Genomic DNA, 24,823 nt, shown 5'->3' with positions numbered 1-24,823 from the left:
TTATCTTGAAATGAGCTCTATGTTAGAAATGTCCTGTATCTGCATAGAATTCAGAGCTGGAGCATGTATTATTATTCAAAATAGAGAACTTGAAGAGCAAGGCCAGTAGGTTCAGTAAGCATCTCATGTCATTCCCTTGGCTTATTTTGGTAACCAAATATTTCTTCTGAATAAAAATCTCACAGTAGGATAAATAACACTTAAAATGTACTATCTTTTTTCTTATTATCCTCATGCTTAAATGATATGTTACATGCAAACCTCCTAAGTTTCTTCCCTAGTAATTTCAATTTTTTAATTGTTGTATTTATACTAAACCCAGGCTTGTTCTTTATTTATACAGAAAATTTTGACCATTGCAAAGAATATGAACCTTCTAGTACTTGTAGTTTATGTTAATTCTTTCTGAAACACGCATGTTTCATTTTGATCTGCATTTCTTCAATTGCTTGCTTGCATTGTCTATTCCCTGAAATTAAGAAGGATAAGTAAGTCCACGTCTTGTCTGCGTAATAAGATAGTTGGAGGACCTCCGGTTCTAAATATCCTGGATTTCTGTAAAATTCTTGTATGTTAAGAGAATGTTATCTGAATTTTCTATGTTTAATGTGCACTGCCTTAAACTACTTGTTTTTTCCTTGCCTGCTCTTTCAAGATGCCAATTAGGAATAATGGGAAGCAAGGGGTAGGCTAAGCATTGCAGTGCATTGTTGTTTCCATCTGTCTGTGATTATTCCAGCCAACAGTTTAAAGCACTTGATGCCTGATCATGCTCCCATTGAAGTTAATTGGGTTTTTGCCATTAGGTTTGATGGGAGTAAGATTGGGCTCTGCACTGTTGTTGTTGTATTCATTGCGTTCTTTCTTGTCTGTGAAACTGCCACCCATCCATGCATGTGTTTGCCAGGTTTGTGCCGTTTTCACCAATGGGCTTGGTCTTCTGATGTTTCAGGTTAAGTATTAATGGTAAGAGAAAAAGGATTATTGGGTAAAAAGTCTGCTGAAAGCAAATTTTTAGTTTATTGGTGTGTATTTTAAAAAGAGCAGTGCATAAAAACATTTTCATCCTTTTAAATTTTTTTGCATCAAACTGCATTTGAATCATCCAGTGATACAGAGTAAAATATGTATATATGTATCTTTGTGTGTATATATATACATGGACAAAGTGTGGGTATATGTATGGGGAAAGAGGAAGAATACGATTTCTTAAGAAATTGCCTATATATTTGAAAGGCTTTAAAAGCTTAATGTGAATTAAATGAATTACAAGATGATTTTTTAATTTAAAAAACACCCTTAAAATATGGTCACTTTAATGTGTAAAAAAACCCTTACTAAATCCCCTCCCCCTTCAGGATGATAACATTTGACTGTAATTTTAGACTATGCAGATATTTTCATTCCTTTTTATAATGCTTCTGTAGAAAAAATTGTTATCGGACAGAAATACCCATAATCCTTTTTAATGAAAAGTTGAACTCCAAGACTGAAGAAGTAAAGCTCTTAAAGCTATATAAATTATTTCATCCTTATTTTTTTCTAAAAAATATTGATTCTGAAGGCTCATGAGGCTGAAGAGGAGGCACGGATGAATCCAGAATTTGCAGACAGAATGAAACAGCTTGACAAAGAGGCATCGTACTATAGAGAAGAATGTGGCAAAGCTCAGGCTGAGGTTGACAGACTTCTAGAAATACTCAAGGAAGTAGAGAATGAGAAGAATGACAAAGATAAGAAAATTGCTGAGTTAGAAAGGTAATTCTTGTATTATTTGTCTTACATTGAGTGGCATTTTTATTTACTTGATCTTCATTGCAGAGTAGACAAGTAAAGAGTAGAATACATTTTTTAATAGAATGTTCGTTATGTATTGTAAAATTGAATCAGAAATGAAAAAAAAATGGCTACCCGAGAACTGCATCTCCTGTCTGCTGACTTTGGAACAATTTAAGGTTTATACTTTTTTTAATTGTCTCCATGAAAGGAACATGTATAGGAAAAGCTATATGCAATTTACAGTGACAACAACCCTCCCAGAAAACCTTGTTGGGGAACAATCCTGTGTTTCTAGCAACTGGTAAATCAAAACTTTTCCCATGTGTTTCTTCAGCGTGAACAGCATCACTAGTTCTGAGAGGTCCTGAAAAGTACTGGTAAGTATTTCTAACTAGTCTCATGACTGTTTAGTAATAGTTATAACTATTTCTCAGTGTTTCTGTAGTCTTTGTCTGCTACAAATGAATCTTTTCTGATATTGACCAGGCAGTGTTTGTCTTATTTCTGGGAAGGTTGTGCAGTCTTTCCCTAATGGAGACGAGGGTTTTGGGATCCATTTGTCTTACGCCCTTCATAATTAAATGATTCTTGGAACCCTCTCCCATATGGTACGCTGCAATTTATTTGGTTGATAAGCAATTTATGTGAATGTAATTTCTTTGTTCCCTTCCTGTACTTAACCACTCTTAGGTAAATGAAAGAAAGAATTTTATGATTTCAAATATTTTATAGAATTGTTTTCTAGTGATCAAGTCAGAAGAAAAGTGCTTCATGGTTCCAAAAGAGAAGTTTAAGGGATCTCATTGTTGTGATTACTGCTATAGTTCCAGTCAAGACGTAGCACTGCTCTGTCCCATTAGGGATAATTACGATGAAAGAGGGGAAGATCTCCTGGAAATGTTGGTTACCTTAGGGGGAGGAAAACAGCCAGCTTGGAAAGGATGTGTAGAGCATCTTTTACTGATGATGACGACTTATCAACCTTCACAGATATCTGTTGCCAAAACTTATCTTTCTCTGCAGATATTTGGCAAAGGTTTAATAATGGTAATAACAAATGACATACAGTTATCAATCAAAGTGTCATAAGAACCGAGACCTCAAATTTAAAGTGAAAAAAGATTACTCAAAATAGAACTGAGTGTTTACATGAGGACAACTTTAATTAGCAGTTACCTCTCTCACCACGTCAGGAGGAGTTGAGAATACTCTAGTGTTTGCACTGATTTTAATGTGTAAAGTAGATACTGGAGGAAGCTAGTAATAAAGAGTGGTCACTTTGTGCACCGTGACTGAATTCTGCCTAAACTCCCCAAAATCCTAAAGCAGCATATTGGAAAAAGATAACGCAATTAGTGAATTTGTGTTGTCAAGAAAGTGCTGCCTATTCCACCCATCAAGCACATGTGCTGTAGGGGCAATTACAGACCTAGGGTTGTAATATAGTGACTCCAGGTGTGACCAAGCTGGTGGAAACTGACTGTGTAGTTTTTACAGAAACAGTAACTGATATCCTCATTGGGCTATAAAACCTACTGAATTATTGTGTGACATTAGACACAATAGTAGGCATGCTAAACTTTTGTTCAAGATGATAATCTCAAGAGATTTATTAAGTAGCAATCATGTACGTGTTGAATGGTTGAATATTAAAATGACAAGATTAAAAGACGAACATGATGAAGTAGTGGAGCTTGTGATCTAAATTTTCAGTAAATGTTAATGTTTTAAATATGTTAAATAAAAAACAGATAAAGAAACGATATAGATTAGTAGATTTATTTGAATTAAATTGAGAATTATAGATTACAAAACAATGATTACAAAGAAACAAGGAACCCAGTGATGCAGAGATATTACTAAAGCCTTGTCAGCATATAACCTCTTCTTATTATCTGAGAACCTTGTAGTGCATTATGTAATGGACAGAATTTTCTATTTTTGTATTACTTTTTTTTTTTTAAATTCGATGCACTTTTATCAGTGAAATTTTGGGACACTGCTTTCCAGTCTGTTATTGTTGATGAGGGTGTTGATCCTGAAATAACGTTTCAGAAAATAATTTGGTACCACTGAGTAGGCACAGACTTCTTTGAACAGGAGATACTGTACTTTGAATGTGATGAAGTAGTTAAGTTTTTCTATGAACATTTAAGTGCTTCTGCAATGCTTACAATAAGATATCTATGGCATGGCCAGCTGAGGACAGTAGTATGTTGCAATTTTGGGGAATTATTATGCTCTAAGATTTGTTTGTGAATTCTATTAACTTTAATGCAATTTCTCACTAAATTTATGTCCAGCTTTCAAGATTAATTCCAAATTCCTATACACACAGCATATATAAGTAAATTATTTTAAACTAAGGAAAGAAAAGGATTTATGTAAAAATTATCTATTATTGGTTTCATCAATAGAAGTTACTGCCTTTACTTGGTAATGGAGTCTTAAAGTTACTTCCCACCATGCATAAGCACAGGCACAAATTTGTTGATTAGTACAGTAAGGCTAACAATCTGCCAGCAATATACAGGTGTAATAGGGAAATATTTTTAAAGAGTGGGTGTCTAACCCTTCTTACTAATCAGGCTCAACTTCGGTTTCTCTAAAACTTAATTTATTTTCTCTCCCTTCCTTATTTTCTAAAAACATTGGCCTAAAGATCTAAATCTGTATATAGCTGTGCCACCTGTTGGTGTCCCTAGAGAGGAAACTTTGATGTTGAAATTCCCCTTTCTAGGGGGTTAGGTGGAGTGTAAATTGCTGTAACATTTTATGAAGTGCTACTACTTTTTCTGCTTGTAATGACTACTTGATTGGCTCATTATTGAAGGGAAGAGGTGGAGCCAAAGCTCAGTTTACCCACTTTATGGGAATAAAGCATTGTGAAAATTACTGCAACTTTAACAGAAGCATATTTGAAAATGTTCTTTCCTTCTTGTCCCACTGTTTTGTAATTCATATAATGTGCTCTAGGTTGCTATTTTCTCTCCTTACTTTTTCTCCTTTTTTTTCTTGCTCAGAAACAGCATATCTTCAACATTTTCCCTAACTTCAGATGCAAGGGCATCTCCAGGGTTTTGTAGGAAAATGAATGCTCTTTTGAAATGTGTCTGTTGGTTAACACCTTGCTGGGATCCACATTCACTGCTATGCCAACATCTTTACATTGCAAGATAACTGCAACAACATAAATTCTCAAAATTTAGAAACATAAATTTCTGAGAGAGTTATAATCAAGAGTATTGCAAGTTATGGTATCTTCACAATATTTGTTATGTTCACATACAAATTCATCAGCATAATGAGGTATACTTGTATAAATCAGTTTAAAAAGTAAAAACATTTGTAATAAAGTTATAATTTACAAATTCAAACAAGAATTAAAAGATGATGAATACTAATGTTCTGCTATTTGTCAGAAGGTATGGACACAAAGTGTCAAATACTCAAGGATAAAAATATCTGCTTCAAAATATGGACAATTAAATTTATAGGTGTATGCTATTTGGCAAATGAACATTATTAATAGTCCTGAAGAAGATTTTGTATGAATGGTAATTCTTTTGGTTTTAACCTGATTTTTCTTGCCTCAGAAACTGTCACATTTCTGACTTGCATCACTTAAGATTTATGATTCATACTACTCCTCATATATAAAACCATGTTAGTCTGTTTCTTAAATTACTCCATATATATTAATTTCATATTTTATAGCTTCTTATTACTACATAGGAGAACCTATTCCTCTTCCTATACTAAAGCTGTTTGATAACTTCTATTACATCTTTCATGATTTATGTTTATAAAGAGAACAGGTTAAAATCAAATGCAATATATCCCAGCATAATGTACTTTTGGTAAACTTAGCTTGATGTTTTTCTTTGGTTTTCTTGATGAAGTAAATGTGGTGTGGGTTTTTTTTTGGTTTGGGATTTTTATTTTTTTTTTTGCTAATGTAAATGAAACTGTAAGATAGTGATCAGCTTAAATTTTAATGTGAAGGGCCTAGCCAAAGAGAGGTAACTGCATCTGAAATGGAACTTTCAGGATGGAAGGAATATATTGTTCAATGCTTTTATTAATGGTGTTGGAATGAAAAGTATATTTATGAAATATGCTAGGGAGTTTGAATCATGGAATTTAGTGCAATACAGTAGTACAAAATGCATGATTATGAAGCTAGGACCAGTAAGACTGCCTGCTGTTAGCTAAGGATCATACTTGATACAGTCTAGGAAGATAAAGTTTGGGTGAATTTGCTTATGGCAGTGTCATTGTGAGCCATCTAAATAATGAAGCAGACATCTAAGTAATGAGGTGTGAATCCTGATATGTCAGAATAAATGTCTGCAGTAAGGATAGGAAGGTATTAATGTCATCGAGCACTAGCAACACTCCATGTGGAAAACTGCTGTGTACTTCTCATCGGTCATATTCCAGAAGGTTGAATGAAAACTGGAAACAGGTGCAGAGAGGGCTGGTAGGATAATTAAAGGAATGGAGTGCTCATGTCACAGGAGGAGTCTAAACAGCAGTGGCTTGTTTCTCTGGCAAAACAAAGGCTTGGCAGGGATGCTGGTTCTCTATAAATATGTGAAAGGGTAAGCGCAGTGGTGAAGGAAGAGTGATTTCGGTAAAAGAGTGTTGGCACGTAAGACAATGGATGTAAATTATCCATTAGTACATTTAGACTGAAAAGAGAAAGAAAGTGATGAGAACATTGTGTAGATTGCAAAACCTTGGATCTGTTTTTCTCCAATGGTATGTTAGAAGGTCAGTCATCTGCTTGACTGAGCGTAGCTTCTCAGCAAAACTTACAACAATATGAAAGTCCATTTAAAAATACTGTCCTAGCTATGAGACAAAACCAGTTTGTTTTTCAACAAGAAGTTTGGTTTTTTTGTTACCCACTTTTCACAGGCAGTGGTAAGTTTTGCGTAATAACACTATAGATGCACATTTAAGCTCTTGGGGTGATCAGACTACAATTAATTCACTCTGAATTGATTTGGATTTGAATTCTGATGAAAATAAGTCCACAGAGCACTGACAATTCATTGCGTAAATGACAAAACACCAGCTCATGGAATAATTGTGTTCAAAAGAAGTATTTTTGTGGCTTTTAAAAAATTACCCTTTCATAAGTGAATGAAAACCTGTGCACCAGTGACAACTTTAAGGATTAATCTAGCTGGGTGTCAGGCAGGGATTTTTTTTGCCTTACTTAATTGAAAGGGCAGGTTAGGTAATTTTTTAGTAAATAAGTTATCAAGCATCGGGGTATTTTCAGTGATGAAGTATTAACCTTACTCTTCAGACCGAAGAAAAATACTGCTGTCAGCATTAGAGGGGGTTGTATTTTTTGGGGGGTGGGGTGGCAAATCTCTGTCTTTGATTGTTAGGTACAGTGCTTTGTGAACGTCTAAATGATATCTTTGAACAAGCTGCCAAATTGTTTAGCTGTTTCGGCTTTCATGGGAAGACTTGAATGTGGGTCATCACACCTATGTCAGTTCAAAAAAGGACCACGTGGTTTATGATGAGACACTTGTGTGGCAGCAAACCCTACCAATATCCACCTAACTTATTTCTTCCATTCGGTGTGTGTATACATTTGGATGGTTCTAAATATGGATGGCTTTCCACAGTCCACAAATGACAAGATGCCATTTTACTTTAAAATTTTTGTTTTATTCAGTGCACAGCAAGGATATACTGCTACAGAAATTTTATTTTACTTCTCGCTTTCCCTTCCCTTTCCTTTTCTTTTTTTTTTTTTTTTGAATGAAATCTGTTGATATAACATCTGCTTGTTATATTTTTAAAGAACTAATGTGTTCCTCCCTTTATTCTCTTTTGCTGTCTTCCTCTCTATCTGTTTTCTCCAAATTGCTGCTTTCATCCCTACTCCAACCAGCTTGACTTCCAGGTCAGTATTTTCTGCTCTCCTACTTAATTGCTCCTTCCACAATGAAGGTTTTCATTGATGCTTCGTTTATTTGACCATTTTGATTCCATATTAACAACTTCTGTTTGTCTTTTTTTTATTATTTTTGGTTTTATTCTGTTTGTCCCTATTGTGAAGTTTTTGGTCATTCCATTTCTAGATCAGAAACTTTACAGTAAATGAATGCTTTTGTCAAAAGTCTGTAAGAAAAAAATATTTATTAACAACATATTCAATTCATATGTTGTTTTGTGTGAAGATTTTTTTCTTCTTTCAGTTTTACTTTTATTATCTTTGTTTTGGGAGTTCAACATTGGGAATAATGTTTTGGTAGACAAACCAACCCAATAGGTAATGGATTGAACAACAACGATAGTATACAGAGAGATTTATACCTAAGATGAGAGACTTATTCTTAATACTTTACCATCACACCTTTTACTGTTATTGCAGACATAATAGGATGAGTTGGAGTGTTTCAGCTTCTGGTTCAGGAATTTTTAGCTGTTTCTGCTGGCCAGATTATGGACCAGCACATAACTGCAAGGGAGGCATATGTATGTGTGTGTTTTATATGCTCTGTTTGTATATAGCATCATCTAGTCAGATTCAGGTTTTTCTTTCTTCTAGATTTTAAATTAGTTTAAATTAGTGTTTGTGCTTGTGCACTGTTTGAGTAATCTTATCCTCTTATCAAGTATTATTACATATCTTGTGGTGCTTGTTGAAAGTAAAAATTGATCTAGTCAACATTTTTTTTTCTCTTAATAGGCCTTGATGTTAATTTTAATTTCTCATACTTATGAATGGCTGTAAAGTGTAAATTTATAGTTAAGTGTAAGTTTACAGCAGTCTTAAAACATCTACTTGGTATTTTAGAAACTACTAACTTCATATGATTTGGAGTGCAGGTTCATCTGCTTCTTCCTTTCCCCATTAATTCCCCCATTCAGTTCTATATTCTTAAGCTCACCTCTTATTTTTCAAGTTCTGAAATTGGTGATTGAAACTTGCATAAAGCTTTGTTTCCTGTACTGAAGGAACTTTGCTTTAGGCAGGAACAAACCTGGTTTTCAATCATTATCAAGGTCGAAAGTGTTTACTACTTCATAGACCAGTCGGACTGAAATATAAAGGAGGGTATATACTGCAAAGACTTTCCAGGTGGATTATTTCAGCTACCAAAGTTTTGCATTTGCAGATACGGTTCCAGGTATTAGGTTGCCATGCAGCACATTTGACTAGAATCATGGCAAATGTCCAATCTGCCTTTATAATATATTCAGATCTGAAGTTTTCAGGATTTTTATGTCAATGCATGCTTTTTGCAGAGCTTGCCAGTTTTGGAGAGTTTTGGTATCTTAGTCTCAAAACCAAGCACAGTTCATGTTTCACCGTTCAGACGTGTCAGAGAAGTTTCTGATGTGGATACCTTCGAACTGTATAGCAAAATGTGGCTCATTATGAAAAGATTGACAAGACAAGAGGGCTTTTTTCCTGATATGCTTTAATGAACCTCACAATCACAAGTTACTTTCCAGCTGGAAAATTTTGTTTCTGAAATTTGAAGCTTATTGATTGCAGCAGTGAATCGGCTGATCACTTTCTTCTTATTGTCTATCTACTACAAGCACATTTTAATGTGCTTCAATGGATAGTTATAACACCTGAATTATAAAAATACCTAAACAAATTATTTGCAGAATCTTTCTTTCTTCCAGAAATTAATTAAATGCATTTACTCTGGAATTGGCTATGATGAAATTAGAGTCTGAATGTGAGAACTTTGGCATTTCTGTCCGAACATACTCAACATTTATTGAAAATCTCTCTAGCCAGAGAGAGCTTAAAGAAAGGTATTATGCTATGCGGTTGTCATTATGGTTGATTTCACTGGAATTCAGTGATTGGTATGCAGAAACATTTGTTCAGCAGTTGGAGGTGCAATTTCTGTTATGTTTTATTGACCTAAAAAACCAGCTGACCTTGCTGAAGCAAACTGTCCTCATAAGCCAGCCAACTTTCATCCCTAGAGTCCTAGATAAGTTGTAGTGTATGATTAGAGTTTATTGTGGGATATCAGTGAAGTGTTAAGTTTTCGCAGCTTGAATCGTCATTAAGGTCAAAACTGAATTTAAGAAACAGATCTATTAATTTCTTTAATCCCATTCCTGCTTATCAATATGTTCTTAGCTGTCATTTTGTTCATCCATATTTATATAGAATGATTAGAAAAATGCTGCATCTGTTTTGCAACATGATGGGTTATTGATACTGATGGCAAACAAGAAAATCAAATGCATTGGCATAACCCCTGCCATGTGCATCTACCTATACAATAAAAAAATGTTCTGAGCACAAGAACCAGTACAGTAACTTTTTTTTTCATTTAGGTTACAGCAGGTTTTCTGCCTGTGTATAAAAAGGAGATGGATGTTTTTTCCACGTATAATATACTGACCAGTGCTAGAAGTTTTCCCACCAGCCTCTGATGTTGGCCTTCCTAATTGTTTCCGTGGGAGGCTAGAGCTCAATGAGATGTGTAAGGCAAGGTTTAACAGAGTTTTAAATTTAACTTATGAGCCTTCCACAGTTTTGTCAAATGTCAGTTTGATGGTTCCAAGGGCAGAGTGATATGTTGTTCAAAGATAATTTCCCTGGAGAAATTGAGATAGTGTACTAATGAAAACTGAGAGAATCTGTGATATACATTACTCTTCTGAGAGACTGGTTATTCTGAGTGAGAAACATAGTTGTCACATTGGATAACAGGCAGATATTTGTCATGTCTTTCTGTTTTAGTCTGCTACATATAAAGAATCAACATTTTAATGTGAACATTTTGAAAGAGATGAAGATTTGAGAAGAGACTATTTAGATTTATCTGATTACATGTGTGGTTTTGAATTTGTATACATTTACATTTCATTTTATTTAAGAAATAGTAAAGTAGAAAGCTTATTTCCTTGGAATTCTACTTAAGAAAAAAAGTAAAATAATAATATATTACAAAATAACTAGAAATCATAGTGATAAATAATAACAAGATACAAATGGATCCCTGGGGCAGGATAATGCATGGTTGTTCATTTTTATCCCACTGACTCCTGAACCTGTCTGCTCAGTTCTATACTTTGCCCTTTCAGTTTGCTTAAAGGCATGCAGAAGTTAAAATAATAATTTCTGAGACAGCTAGAAATGGATTATTTAAATAAGGAAGGATATTTTATAATTTCTCAGTGATGTGGGTTTTTTTGTTTTGTTTTGTTTTGTTTTTTTTGATTTGGAGTGTAAATACTCTGTGGAAGTAAATGGATATGCAGCATAAATTGGATATGAGGAGAAAAGACCTCCACCTCTTGGAAGGAAAAATGTCCACTTTGGATTGGGTTGGACCTGACACCACAATTCTGTGTTGGGGAAGAGAGAACATAAGGAACTGTTACTCTTTCTGTTTCATGATTACTAATTTCTAGACGAAGCAATATTTCTTATGCTTCTCTAGACCTGCTGCTTCCACTAGTTTTCCCCAGGGCGAAGATCCACAGAGCTTATTTCTTTACCTCTTGAATGTGTGAATAAAGTAGCTGTATAGCACTCCTCTGGGGAGCTTGGTGGCTGCCTGGGTGCAATGCTGTCAGGATTCCCTGTGTACGGTGGAGGGGTGTGTGAGTGAAGAATCATTGTGAGATAGCACAGCTTACCCTCAAAAAGCTGTGACTGAAAAGAGACAGGGGGACTAAATTTAGGAATTGGGCTGTTGGTGGCACCACTTCTTCCACTCACATTGTTTGCTTCTATAATGCAGGAGCAACATGCCTGGACAACGTGATTGTGACTGGATTGAAATGCTCTGATCTGCATTTATAATAACGGGAAGTTAGTATGTCAAAACAAGAAATCATACAAAGTGTACCTGATTTATTTGGAGGTCTAAAGAGGTTACTGCAAAAGCATGATTTATGTATTGAATGGTAATGGCTGGATTGATCCTGAAAACTGCTAGGTTGAGCCAGGAGTTGCAGTCGAAAGATTTGATTCAGAAGGAAATTGCAATGCAACACAAAGTACAGCAGAGGAGGTTTGATCCTGATTGCTGTCAGGCTGAGCTGGACATGCTGGGGAGCAATTGGATGCATAGAATAACTGGACAGAGTCAGGAGTTGGTGACTGTGGTGGGTTTTTTTGTTTGTTTGTTTGGTTTTTTTTTTGTTTTGTTGTTGTTGTTTGCTTGTTTGTTTGTTTTAAATTTATTTGGGTTTTTTTTAAAGAAGGAAAAATTATTACCTGGACAACAGCTGGAAAGGACCTGATGGAGCAGCAGCAGGACTGCAGCTCCTTGGTTGCAAATATCAGGCAACAAACTATTTGCAGTTACTGGTTACTGTTATTGCTAATGGTATCAATTAATAAAATAGCTGAGCAAGCAATTGCCATATTAAATCAGATCAAATATCCTTCTCATCTAGCGTCCTGTCATCAGCAGTCTTGTCTTTTTTTAAGAACATCAGAAGAAAATGCAGAACAATCCTGGGCGTACAAGAGAGATGTGTGACAGATGAGTCTTCTAGTAGAGATTTCACACATGTTCATATAAAGTGTCATCCAGTAAGAATGTGCTGAGAAAGACAGTAGTGCAATGCACTGTATTGGAGTTCCAGTGGTTGCAGTGCAGATATGTGTTGAAACAAAGTGATATGAACCATAGTTTGGAACAGGATTTTAGTAGGTCTTTTTCATTCATGCATTATCCTCATGTGGATATTTCTAGCATCTCTCTAGGGCTTTGGAGGGAACTGTGTCAGACTAAACACTTCTTAAACAAAGATTTTGGAAAACTTCCCAGACTGTGTGTTAGGTAAACCCTTCCTCCCATGTTTTTGTCTTTGAGGCGAGAAATGTTTCAGTGACTTCTGTGACACTTGCTTTACTTCTACCAGGCAGAGTTGTTGGTTCTTTCAAGCCAACAATATCTTTTTGTGGTGCATTTGGAGGCAAAATACTTGTCACACTGAAGTACTGTCATAATCTGAGTATTAAGAAATCTTAAAACAGGCTTCCAACATTCGAAATAATGTGATTTAAAGGAGGAGGAAGAAGAAGAAGAAGAAGAAGGGTTATTTGCATTTGTGGCTTGCTTTTTGTTTGTTTGTTTGTTTGTTTGTTTGTTTGTTTTTAACCCAGCAATAGAATCACCGTGTGTTTTTTGAGACCTATAGATCTGTGTTGGCTGCAGGTTGCTCCTTTGAGCGAAACTGAAATAGCTACCCATTGGTAACAGGAGCTGGGAATGTAATGAAAACATTGAATATGCTAAAATTCATTTATCTTAACTGGTAACTCTGGGCATTACAGCATTTTTGCATTCAACTGGAGAATTAGGGATGTGGAAATCAAATTCTTTGGAGATTTTAAAAATATTGTTTGGTTTTCATTATTTTTTTTGTCCCTTGTTTGCACTGGTTATTTTGATTGCAGTCCTTTATATCAACACAGAGACAACACAGGGTGCTTCTCAGTTCTCCTGGTGAGTAGATGGAGTAGGAACAGTGACACGGAATTTGCTATAGTCTCAGCTTCAGGTGAATGACAAAAAGAAGACCAAACATTCTTCTTCAGTAAGAGATGTCAATATTAACTTCTTGTGATAATATTCTCTAAGGCATGTAGCAGAATAGTGGCCTTTATTACCAAAAGATAAAGTCAATTTGGCCAAAGTTAATCAGAGAGTATTGCCTTCCTCCAAATTCTCTTGTCCAAAAGTCAACAAAATTTTACTCAGTTGTCACAAGCTTATTTCGTAAGGGATGGTCTTAATGTTCCCTGTTAGCCTTCCTGGCAGCAGGGGCAATCCAGCCCCAGGGTGACAATGTTTTTCTGTCTCACCAGGAGGCATCCACTCAAACTTTCCTTCTCATCCCAGATTATAATAGACATGCTAAGGAAGCTGAGCTACTCCTGTATATGTCACTGTAGAAAAGATATTTTTTTCAGTTACAAGATCAGATAGCACCACTGTAAAACTGAAGTTGTGTCACAGGGTCAGCTGTAGGAGGGTAGGTTATGTTGTTACACAGTTTAGGAGTTTAAACAATTATAAAGGCAATTTCAGTTCAGGCTGTTGAAGTCTTGCCTTTGCTCCTTTTCAGTGGGAAGTAGAGAGAGGAAATATAGTTCTTCTACAGAGAAAAGGAAAAGAGTGGGAATAAGATCTGCCAGATTTTCTGCTTTGGAATAGTGAGGGCAAGAAGGACAAAGGTGAGACAGGATAGACAGGATTTTTTTCTATTGGATGGTAATAGGTTAGTCAGACACGCAAAGAAAGGAATTCCTTGGGATTTGGGGATGAAGTATTCCTCCAAAATGTGGCCTTTATGATAACACACATGGAAAAAATTGTGTTTTTTTTTCTTTTGAGTCTAAACAAAAAATGAGGAATGCCCCCCCCCCCCCCCCCCCCCGAAAGTCTTCATTCAAAACACTTTACTCATACGTGCCTATGTAGTGGTCTGTCTTATATGTGAGCTTTTTATGTCGGTCTGTCAAATTTTCACGTTAAAAGCAGAAAGACTCCTGAATTCAAAAGAAGCAGAAGAAATGGGTGTTGTGTTTTTTTGAAAAGCTGTGATAGCTTTGAAATAGAGAATGGAGCTGATTTATACCAATGTTATACTTCAGTTGTGGATGAATCATTATGAGCCATGTCCTCCTTAAGGCAGACAATTATCTGGCTGCTTATATTCTCAGAATCTGGATGTATTGTATAGTGTTATCAAATGGAATAAAGAGGCTGTGCAGAGAAAGTATTACAAGTGTTAGCACCATTTTTAACAAAGTAACAGATATTCATAGCAGCTTCATCATCAGACTGTCAGAATATCCAAAGAGACAAAGCCCAAATTAAATAATTACTCTGGAGGGGGTAACATGTTAGAAGTGGTAGACTGCTTAATTATAGCTTTGGGACTTTCTTAGGCTCCATTCTAGATACGTTACTTGCTTTGTGGGTTGAGTATATTGTATCAGTGGTGAATAGGCACTTGGTGTGGATTGTGGATCAGTTTTGGTAGGGCATCACTGAAACAGTTCATGCTTAGCCCTGCAACATATATTCATTTTTCTGTTTTAAAGATTCCTTACTGGGAGAGCCAGACAGCTGCTTGGTACCTTTGTTTTTCCCTTTTTGCTTTTCGGTACCGCAGTTGTGACATGCCTTCCTTCAATGAGGAATACTCTTCTTCTGTGCAGCTTTGGACATGCTGGTTCTTTTCTCATTCTTAACAAATGCACTAGCAATAAATAGTAGCATCCTGTGTTGCTGTAACACGACTTGTTTGCTAGTCAGTGGATCTCACAGAAAAAGTCATTGCGTACAATGGTCAAATGGCTTTGCAGTTTTGCAGTCAGTAGATTTCACTTTACAAGGAAAAAGGCAAAATGCTTATGAAATAAAATGTTATTATTTTATATGTTAATAAATTTTAATCTGTTTTCTTCCTGTGGTTATGATCATTACTCTGCCATTTTATATCAGGGCATAAAACTAGATGAAAGAGTTGGCCTGGAATGTACGAGCAGTGTAGCTTCTGAACATCATCTACGTCATAAAAAAAGGGTCAATCCCAATATAATTTTTTGCTATCAAGGGAGAAAGAATAAAAGTTATTTTGAAGCTCAGCCCTATTGGAAATGCTGGCTGTGTCAAAGTAATTAATTTCTTATTGGTTGGGGTGATTGCTTTTGGTTTTGCATTTAAGGTATTCTTTAATTTTTTTATCATCATGACAATTGTGTTAGCTAACAAAAAGAAAATAAGAGTGATTAAGAATAAGGAAACCCCCCAAATTTTAAAAGACATTTTGGATACTAATAAGTCTTTAGGTTATAGAATCGGGATTAAAAAAAACCCCAACCTGAGTTTTTGTAAATGCAAATGACAGCACAGAAAGATAGTACTTAGTTCTTTATTAGTATATCATAAATCTTAAGGTGACTAGAGTCTAACTTATTTAATAAATTTAGCAGTCAAGCATGAGGCCTTTCCATTAGAATGATGGTTATTTGAGGTATGTTATGTTTTCTTTGTCATATCAAAATTTCAGCCTGTCATGGATACAGATTTTCTTATTATCATGATAATACTTTTTTCCCCAGACAAACCCATCTATGGGTTGTAAGTAAATAAACAGTGTCCTTGCATATTTGTGTCAGGAATGTGTCTGTCAGTAACCCTCTTAATGTCTCTTGTAATGTTTACAGTTTGCTAGAGTCTAACCCATCTTTGTTTTTCAGGTTTATAGATTTGTAGTAGCAAATACATTTGTATTCCAGGAAAATGCCAGGAACAATACTTAACTTTGTTCATATCTTAATGGAAATTCTATCTTATGGATTTAAATGGAGTTGGATTGGAATTTTAAAGAATTACCATTATGCTGTTGTTTCAGTCTTGACTCAACAAATCAAATTGGAATCTATGCATACTGTCATTTTTAAGACAGTGAGAACTGAACTGTTGGAAGTATTTCTACTGCGTCTTACTGAAGTAATGTAGTTCAGAATGGACATTCACATGGACAGGATTTACAGGATCAGGTCTTCTGCATGACTAGCTACTGAGATCCAGAGAGCCTAGTAACATGTTAAGATTCGTTTTATTGGTCACATACATGAAATTTTTTTGTAAAGGTGTGGACTATCTACAAAAGAGAAAGAGATGATCTGTTAAAAAGGAAAATAATTTTTTCAAGTAACAATGTTGGTAGTATTCTACCCAGTGCATGCCTAGAACAATAGGTGAAGATGTGATTATTTAAAATATCTGTACTGGATTAAATTTTAAAATGTATTTTTGAGACTTTCCTGTTTTATAGAAATTACTTGTTTCAACTAAATTTTTGTATTTCGTATTTTTTTTCCCCCCAAAAAAACATTCTTTGGCAAGTTTATTGCACTCTGATTTTTTATTTTATTTTTTATTTTTTTTTGAGGAGTACAGGTTCCTAGCATGCTGGAGAATTTGTTGATTGACTTTCAGACAGCTGGTCCCACTATAATGCTCTTTAATGTGATGAAAATTATTACAGAGACATATTCCTTTAGAAAATGTTACAGATTTTGCTCTTGGGAGTATTTTGCATGTCTGCATTTTTTGGATGCTTTGAGGAAAAAAAAATCTTTATGAAATAGAGTAAAGGCTATACTAAGCATGTAACACTTATTTTTGGCTGACATTACCAACTTTTTGGCCAAGGGACCCAGGTGGCTAATTAAAGCTGGGAATTTAATGAAATAGTGTGATTTTCTATAGCTATCAGAGATGAAAACATTGGAGTTCAGACTACAGTTACACACTACTGTAAAATGAAATCTGAAAGATACATATATGCAGAAACTAAATGTCAGTATTTGTTGCAAAAAGTTGGACTGAAGGAATTAAATGTACTGTAGTTAGAGCTACGAGATCAATTTGTATGCTCTTTCAGAAGAACAAGAAAAAAACAAAACCGAACATGATTAAACATAGTAATTAGAAATAGTGATATTGATACTTGCAAGAACTAAGTGCTACTACCGTTTTAATATTTGCCTTTCTGCTGATCAAGGGTCTGGGTCTCCATGACACTGATGTCTATTTCTTACAAAGATATTTCAATTAAAAAATTAAATAGAATGAACAGCTAGTGTAATTGATGTAAGGACATCTTGCTGTTTGCACAGCAAGATTAAGGAGGCTCTAGGTTCTTTGGTCTGGGCTTCATAAGAGACAAAGATATAGGGCTGTATAAGAATTTTTTGTCTTTTCCTTCACCTGTCTTGTTTGGATCTATGATATTCTAAGTGTACCTAAATATTTGTCAGTCATAGTTTGATGGTTCTTCAGCACTATCAGAAGTCAGAGCTGCTACAGTCTATTGATTCCTGTCTCGGTGGTCTAAGGCCATTTTTCTGAAAAAGTTGTTGGATGCTGAGGAAAACAGTTGTAGGCATAGCTGTGGTTTACATACCTGATTTTAAGTATAGGGCCCAGCTGAGGTGGAAATTAATGGCTATGGAGCATTCTGTGTGTTGAGAAAGATGATTGACATTTATCCCAGATCAGGAAGAGTCAGGAGGAGGAATGGGGAATTATGTCTGGCTGATTTTTACTGGAGTAGAATAACTACAGTCTACTGTGTATTTACAGGTCAGAGCAACGGCTTGATCTAGGTTTAAAAAATAAATAAATTCAATTTAATATACAGTAAGGTACTTTCTAGAGAAGTATGTTACTTTAATCTTTTTCTCTGCATTAGGAATGAATGTCTAATGTACTAGAAGAATCAAATTTTATTTAGAATTTTTTCTTGTATGTGGTGTTCTTCATCTCTTCCTTATTAACTTCCAGTATCATTGTCATCTAGTATTTATGTGGCTTGGGTGTTTGCTGCATACTGCTTCTCTATATTGAATGATCAAATGAATTGGAAGATGCCCATGAGGTCCTTCAGTTTGTAACTATGTATAGAACAGGACTCCTTTTCTCTTTTCTCTCTTTTCTCTCTTTTCTCTCTTTTCTCTCTTTTCTCTCTTTTCTCTCTTTTCTCTCTTTTCTCTCTTTTCTCTCTTTTCTCTCTTTTCTCTTCCCCTTCCCTTCCCTTTCCCATTTCCTTTCCCTTCCCTTCCCCCTTTTGCTTTCCCTTCCCCCCTTCCCCCTTCCCCCTTCCCTTTTCCTTTCCCCCTTCCCCCATCCGGTTCCCCCATCCCCTTCCCCCATCCCCCTTCACCCGCTTACATTCTAGCTCCATTTTGAAGACAGCTTAGCTCCACTCTGAATTCTTTTTTTTGTCCATAGATGAAGCTGCTAGATATTTTATGACAATTGCTGACTGGCTACAACCATAGGAACACAAACAGCAATTTAAATTTGTTAACCGAAAAAGTGTCATTAACCAGCCATTTTAATGTTTGGCCAAGATTAAGCAATGTGTAAAGTGTTAGTCATCTACACTGCTTCTTAGACTGCTCCTATCATGAGCTCAGAACATCATTTCTTTAAGCCCAATGTGGTGTTGGCACCACGTCAGTGCGCTCTGGGCTTGGGTGCTTTAGAACGCGTTTGAAGACTGGCTTTCCAGTGATGTGAAGTTAGTAAAATTACAAACACAGCATAGTATTCTATAATAACTTGTTTGAGGTGACTGTAACTCCTAGTTCAGTGGTTAAAGAGTTTAGCTCACTATAAGATAATAGATACCCAACTGCAAAATGAACTAGAACAATGTGGAAAATCAGAAAGCTGTGGATTTCATCTTACTGCTTTGGGCAGTGAGGCTATTCAACAAAGACTACTTTTGCCTATATTTTAGTACCAGAATATGATTAACGTGTGATGCTAAGATCAGTTCTACTGCCCAGACCCCTGCAGCATACATTCCAGATTTTGAAGACATATATCTTAAACAGTAATGTTTTAATTTATTTTATTCTGTCTAATGAATTTTGTGGTCTTTCAGCTTTAAATTGAAACAGTGTAGCAGAACACATGAAACTAATTCCTTGTGATAAAGAATAATGTAGACTCAACTATGCGTATCAGCATAACTACTAGTAAATTATGTGGGTGTTTTATGGCTTCTATGGTAATGGCATATGATATTTTGTGCTGATTGTGTACTGATCTCAAATATTTTTCTATTTCTTGTGCATAATTTTTACTTATCCTAATCTTCTATTTTATTCAAAAGCATTTTAAAAACAGAGCCATGTGAAAAAATACCAGAGCAAGCATAGTAAAAAAATATACTCGATCAAGGATTATATTTGATATATTTGCTGTTAAAAAATTAAAAAAAAAAATAAAAAAATTGGTGGGGAATGCATTCTTGTATTTATTTCCTGTATTGAGCTCCTCCTGTACCTTTAATGCAGGCCTAAAAGAAAACTAGTCAGCTAGGCTTTTTAACTGTAGCATTTTCTTCTCATTTCCATAGGCATGTAGTCAGTTGTGGAAGAAAGAGAGACTACCACACAGCTTTCTTTTATTTCCTTCTCTTCTAGACTTTGCATATCACAGGCACCAGATGTTTTCCTTTGCAGCTTTACCATGTTCTACTTTTCAATGTGGCATTAGACAGAAAGTGAAATGGGAAGGGTGATGAAAGAAGCAGTTAACATTGGCATAACGTTGAACTTCTTAGAGATTAAATATAAATTAATTTATCACTTACTGAGCATTGGATTGAAAACCATTTTATATTTTAACAGCACAAAGTCATATTACACCACCAAAATTTCTGCCAAATACCACATTTATATATGAAGTTGTGAAAGTCATTTTTTCTAATATTCATTTTGGTTTTATGGTAATTAGGTCTATGCAACATGGACCCATGAAAGAGAACTGGTTTTCACTTGAAGCTGCACAGAGCATCTCATGTATAGTTGAATACTTGATTTAGAAAGACAAAGGGCATCACTCTAAAATTCTTGAGGAAATTTAGCAAAAAATAAATAACTCGGTAGCTAAACCCATTATATTCTTTAAGCCCTAGAAGCAATTTTAAACTGGAATATACAATTTCTGGTTGTTTTTTTATTAATCTGTCACTGTAACTTTGACAGAAATATCCCTGCTGGTTTTAGCACTGTCATATTACTTGCTTATTATTGGTTAGCATTGTGTTTTTCAGAAAATTAACACTATGATAAAATATTGGTGATTTATGCTATACTCCCAGGGGTATTGAGGTAGATCTCATGTAGGCAGGTTTCTTCTGACCATCGTGTAGTGTATTTTTCTTATTCTCAAGTGAACTTAATTTGCGGATTTAAACATGATGCCAGAAATCTACCAAGAGAGAGCTGTAGTGCTGTACTGGCGCTCTCTTTGAGCTGGGGAAAAGGTGCTGTTTCTTAGGAGTCTTGTAGTTTTGCTGAAGTTATGTCTAAAGGGGGGAAAGCCTTAGGTGTATAGTTTATTAGAACTATATCTGGGTATCTGGGTGCTATAAAAGATATTTGAGACTATTTAAGGAAGATACAGGCTAAAGTCTTAAAGTCTTTAGCATTGCAAAATGCTAACTCCTGACTAGAGTTGGTTCAACCTGGAGAAGCTCAGCTGTTCATCTTCTAGTCACTGTTTTGTGTAATATAGAAATGATTGTACTAAAAAAAAAAAAAAAAAAAAAAGTTTAGAAAGGATGGCTTTAAATTTTTTTTTTCCTCCCTGAAACTGGTCTATTTTCTGGTAGCAATGTCTTGTTGGGGATTCTTTTACCTTTATGGTATGTACAATCTTCACAAATTTTATTTCTAACATTAAAAAATGAGTACAGAAGACAAATGCTGTAAACAGATGATCAGTTAGGCTAATCTATCTTTTTGTGCCTTAACAGGCTGATTCAAACTCTTGAGCACAATGATAGGATAAATCTGTTTTTCAAAAAGAGGAATTCATATTTGTCTTTTTAAAAAATTATCTCTGAGCTTGATGTAGATTCTTCTAAAAAGCAAAGATTTTTATTTTAATTAGTTGTTGCCACTTTTATTTTTCTAGGTAAGTTGAAGTTACTTTTTTTAGGAATAATAGATTAGCTTTTCTGTTATGTATGGTACTTACAAACTTGTATATGAAGTGTCTTCTAAGAATTTTTAATACCATGGCAACATTTTTTGATTAGACCTTCACTGTAAAGTTTTCAGTATAAATAATAGTGAAAAAAACAGTGGTAGGACAAAGAAACCAGTGATAGAAGTAAATACAAAATGACCTGGTTTCTTTAGCATAATAAAATCAGTGCAAGAAATATATTCTATAGCTTTTTTTTTTTTCACTGAAAGTTCTAATGTGGAAGCAACAGAGACATTTTCAGTGATCCTTTTGGGCATTGAATAATATTCTCTTCATTTGCCAAAATAGGATTAGTGAGTAGATCTCAGTAGGAATTTGCACATGACTTTATTTTTAAATAGATAAAAGGGAGTGAATTCCTCAAAGTCAAAGAAAGTTGGGAAAATAATATCTAAGAATCCAAGCAGGTAGAAAGCATTACTGCAAGGATATTTTTTTCAGTGCCTGTCAGGCAAAATTAGCTTGCCTTCTTTCTTAAGGGGAGGTATGCTAAGTATCAGCATCAGAAATGCTTCTGGTAACTTAATGAATAAGATCCACAGCAAAATATAATTGAACATAGAAATAAATTTTTTTTTTTTTTTTTTTTTTTTTTTACTTGAGTACAGTCTTAAGAAAAGAAAATATATAATGGTGGTAAAGGTTGTTTCATTTTCATTAGAGGTTACTCATGAATCTATTTGTTGATAATCTTTGTAGAAAGAAGTCTCATTATTAAAAAAAGATAGAAATATAATGTTTTTGTTATGTACAAAGCTATTTGTAAAGGCATCCTTCATTCTTCATGGCATATTTATGACCTGACCTTCTACCCCATCACACTTTAATCCTCAGAAATGTATTTATAGTCCAGGTTTTCAAAAATAGAATTTCACAACATAGATTAGTCATCACCTTCCCCTTCTGCTTGCTTTGAAATTAATACTACTTAAAGCACCCATTAAAATTGTTCCCAAACTCACTGACTGTGTAAGGATTGTTGGATAATATCACTGTGTTACAACAACAGTTTTTCTCTGTGGTGTTTAGAACAGGTATGAGTATTCATGAGCAAATGAAAAAGAAAAAATCTTGTAGGCTCAAATAATTGCTTTACCATTTTATAATCTGATGGTATTAAAGCTAATTTTATATGCCATCTTGAAAACAAGATGAGGTTTAATTGTTTACATCTGATACTTGGAATACTTGTATCTGTTGGAGAGTCGATGTCCTGTGTCATAGTCACAAGTTAATTTATAGAGAAAAAGAATTGATTGCAGTCATTAACACTAATGCATATGTGTATACAATTCTTAGACATATGAAGGACCAAAACAAGAAGGTTGCCAATCTGAAGCACAATCAGCAAATGGAGAAAAAGAAGAATGCACAGTTGCTGGAAGAAGTTCGTAGGCGAGAGGACAATATGACTGACAACTCTCAACATTTACAAGTGAGTTTATTTTTCAATTGTGTTTTAAAACCATCAAAGATGGTACACTTCTGTTTCACTGTGTGTCTTCCAGGATGTATAAGGAATCTCTTCCCACAAAGACCTGATGGCTTTCTCCTTTCCTACCAGAGCATGCATTACTGATTTCAGTTGCATCTCTGAAATATTTACTATTTAGGGTGAGGAAAAAACTATAGAATTTGAAGCCCTCTCCTCACAAGGACTGTATTTTACTTATTTAAAAGCAAGTAAGTCATTAGAGCTTGTTTTGAGGAGAGTCAGAAAACAGAAGGATAATTATAATTTCTGGATTCTATTCCTATGCTATTCACAGCATTATATCCACAAGCCATCGTGAGGTTATATAGTGTGGTTATGAATGTTCAGCATGTTTGAATATTACATAGTAGTGTGGTGCTATTTTTTTTTTTAATTTAATTTTATTTTTTTACTGGGCAGACCTTTTCATATCTGGGTGATTAGCTCTGTAAAATGCAATTTTGTTTTTCAAGAGCATTCAATTGCATAACAGAAATTCTGCCATATTTTCCAGTGTGGAGATTGAATGCCACAACATTTGAGACCCGTGAGCCCCTTCCTGTTCTATGTTTCTAGTGGTAGCTCTTCACATTAAGTTGCACTGTCTGGGAGTGAAATTCTATATCAGCAGAGATATCATCATCTGGTCGCATACTCAGATCATTTAATGAGTGAGATTTGATCTTACTAACTCACTGTACATGCATATGTAGTGTATTAAAAGGGTGAGGATAGGTTGTCTAACAGGGTAATGATGAATTTAGAATCCTTACCAAAGATCATTTTTACCTTATGTACTTAGATGTAGCATAGAGGAGCACTGGAGACACCTATAGCTGCCTTATTTGACAGATCTCTTATAATCATTACTGCACAGTTACTACATCAGCAACTCTTTTCTTATGGTTGGAAAGAAAAGGATCTCCTATATCTCTCTTTTTTTTTTAATTTAAGATAGACTTTGAACGTTGTTCTAGGAGGATTTCTACTGTTTGTAAGTTACTGAGTTCAGGCACCGAGATTTGAAAGATAATTAGCTGATCTGGTTAAATGATACATTACATACTAGGGAATTTGTATTAAAGGCCACAAAACAGGTTTGATGCTTGACTGCTCTGAGATCTGACCATGAAAAACTATGAAGAGAAGTACTGATTTCTGTCAACAACATCAATGTCTTCGTAGCCAGTGTTTGTGGGGAAGTTTAATTTAGAGTGCAAAATATCAATTTTCCCTTGATCTGGTTAATATAATGGGTTTCTGGAAAATTTCCAATAGGTGGAATTTGACCCTCACATGCTTCGTATGGTACTGTGTTTCGCATGTGTACCTACATGCAAAATGGAGAAATTAACACCAACACCTCTCTTCAGGCTTCTGTTGGTGAAACTGTATGTCAGAATCAAGTTCAGGAAATGATACATTATTTATGCATCTGTATAGTATTATGAATACTTTATAACCTTGGTCATTACATACTGATTGCATCACCGTGCATTCTACTGCACGTGATATAGTAATAAAACCTCGTGAAGTATGTGGTCTCACATTATGATGTATCAAAATTAAATTGCAGTGTTGAGCAACTACTTGTAATTAATGTGGTTCAGTAAAGAGAATATATTAGAACTTTATTTTTTTCAGTATTATTTTGGAAATCTATCAGAGGGGTGTGATCACTAGGGAATAGAAGTCATTCCTAGGGTCTTTGATGTAACTGCTACACTGGACCTTTCAAGTCATGTCATGAGAATGGGTCTACTAAATGGAAGCAGTATGGCTGAATAGCCTGAATTTAGAAAGGAAAAACCTTGTCTGGTGTATAGCTCATCTATGCTGTTCTCCTGCTATAAAGCATTTACACGCTTAGAATGGTTTATGAAAACCAGTTAACTAAGAACTGTTATTTCTCTGTTACTACGCCTTAAAAAATATTTTAATATTGTATACTTCAACATCTTACTTTCAGTAATGTATGTGTGTTTGTGTTGTGGCCCATCCTACACTT

At 34.9% G+C, this 24,823-nt stretch overlaps 1 protein-coding gene across 1 annotated transcript in view; it reads left to right on the top strand.

Moving 5' to 3' along the window:
• The window catches only part of ERC2 (ELKS/RAB6-interacting/CAST family member 2), a 527,385-nt gene that overhangs the window by 231,905 nt on the left and 270,657 nt on the right, over positions 1–24,823 (top strand). The window contains exons 11-12 of the mRNA XM_049826970.1: positions 1,565–1,758; positions 22,641–22,776. Coding sequence (XP_049682927.1) covers positions 1,565–1,758; positions 22,641–22,776 — 330 coding nt within the window. The remainder of the gene's footprint in view (positions 1–1,564; positions 1,759–22,640; positions 22,777–24,823) is intronic.

Source organism: Accipiter gentilis, chromosome 23 (genome assembly GCF_929443795.1).
Source record: "Accipiter gentilis chromosome 23, bAccGen1.1, whole genome shotgun sequence".
Lineage (NCBI taxonomy): Eukaryota > Metazoa > Chordata > Aves > Accipitriformes > Accipitridae > Astur > Astur gentilis.
The sequence above is the reverse complement of the archived record's forward strand: the minus strand, read 5'-3'. Positions and strand labels throughout refer to the sequence as shown.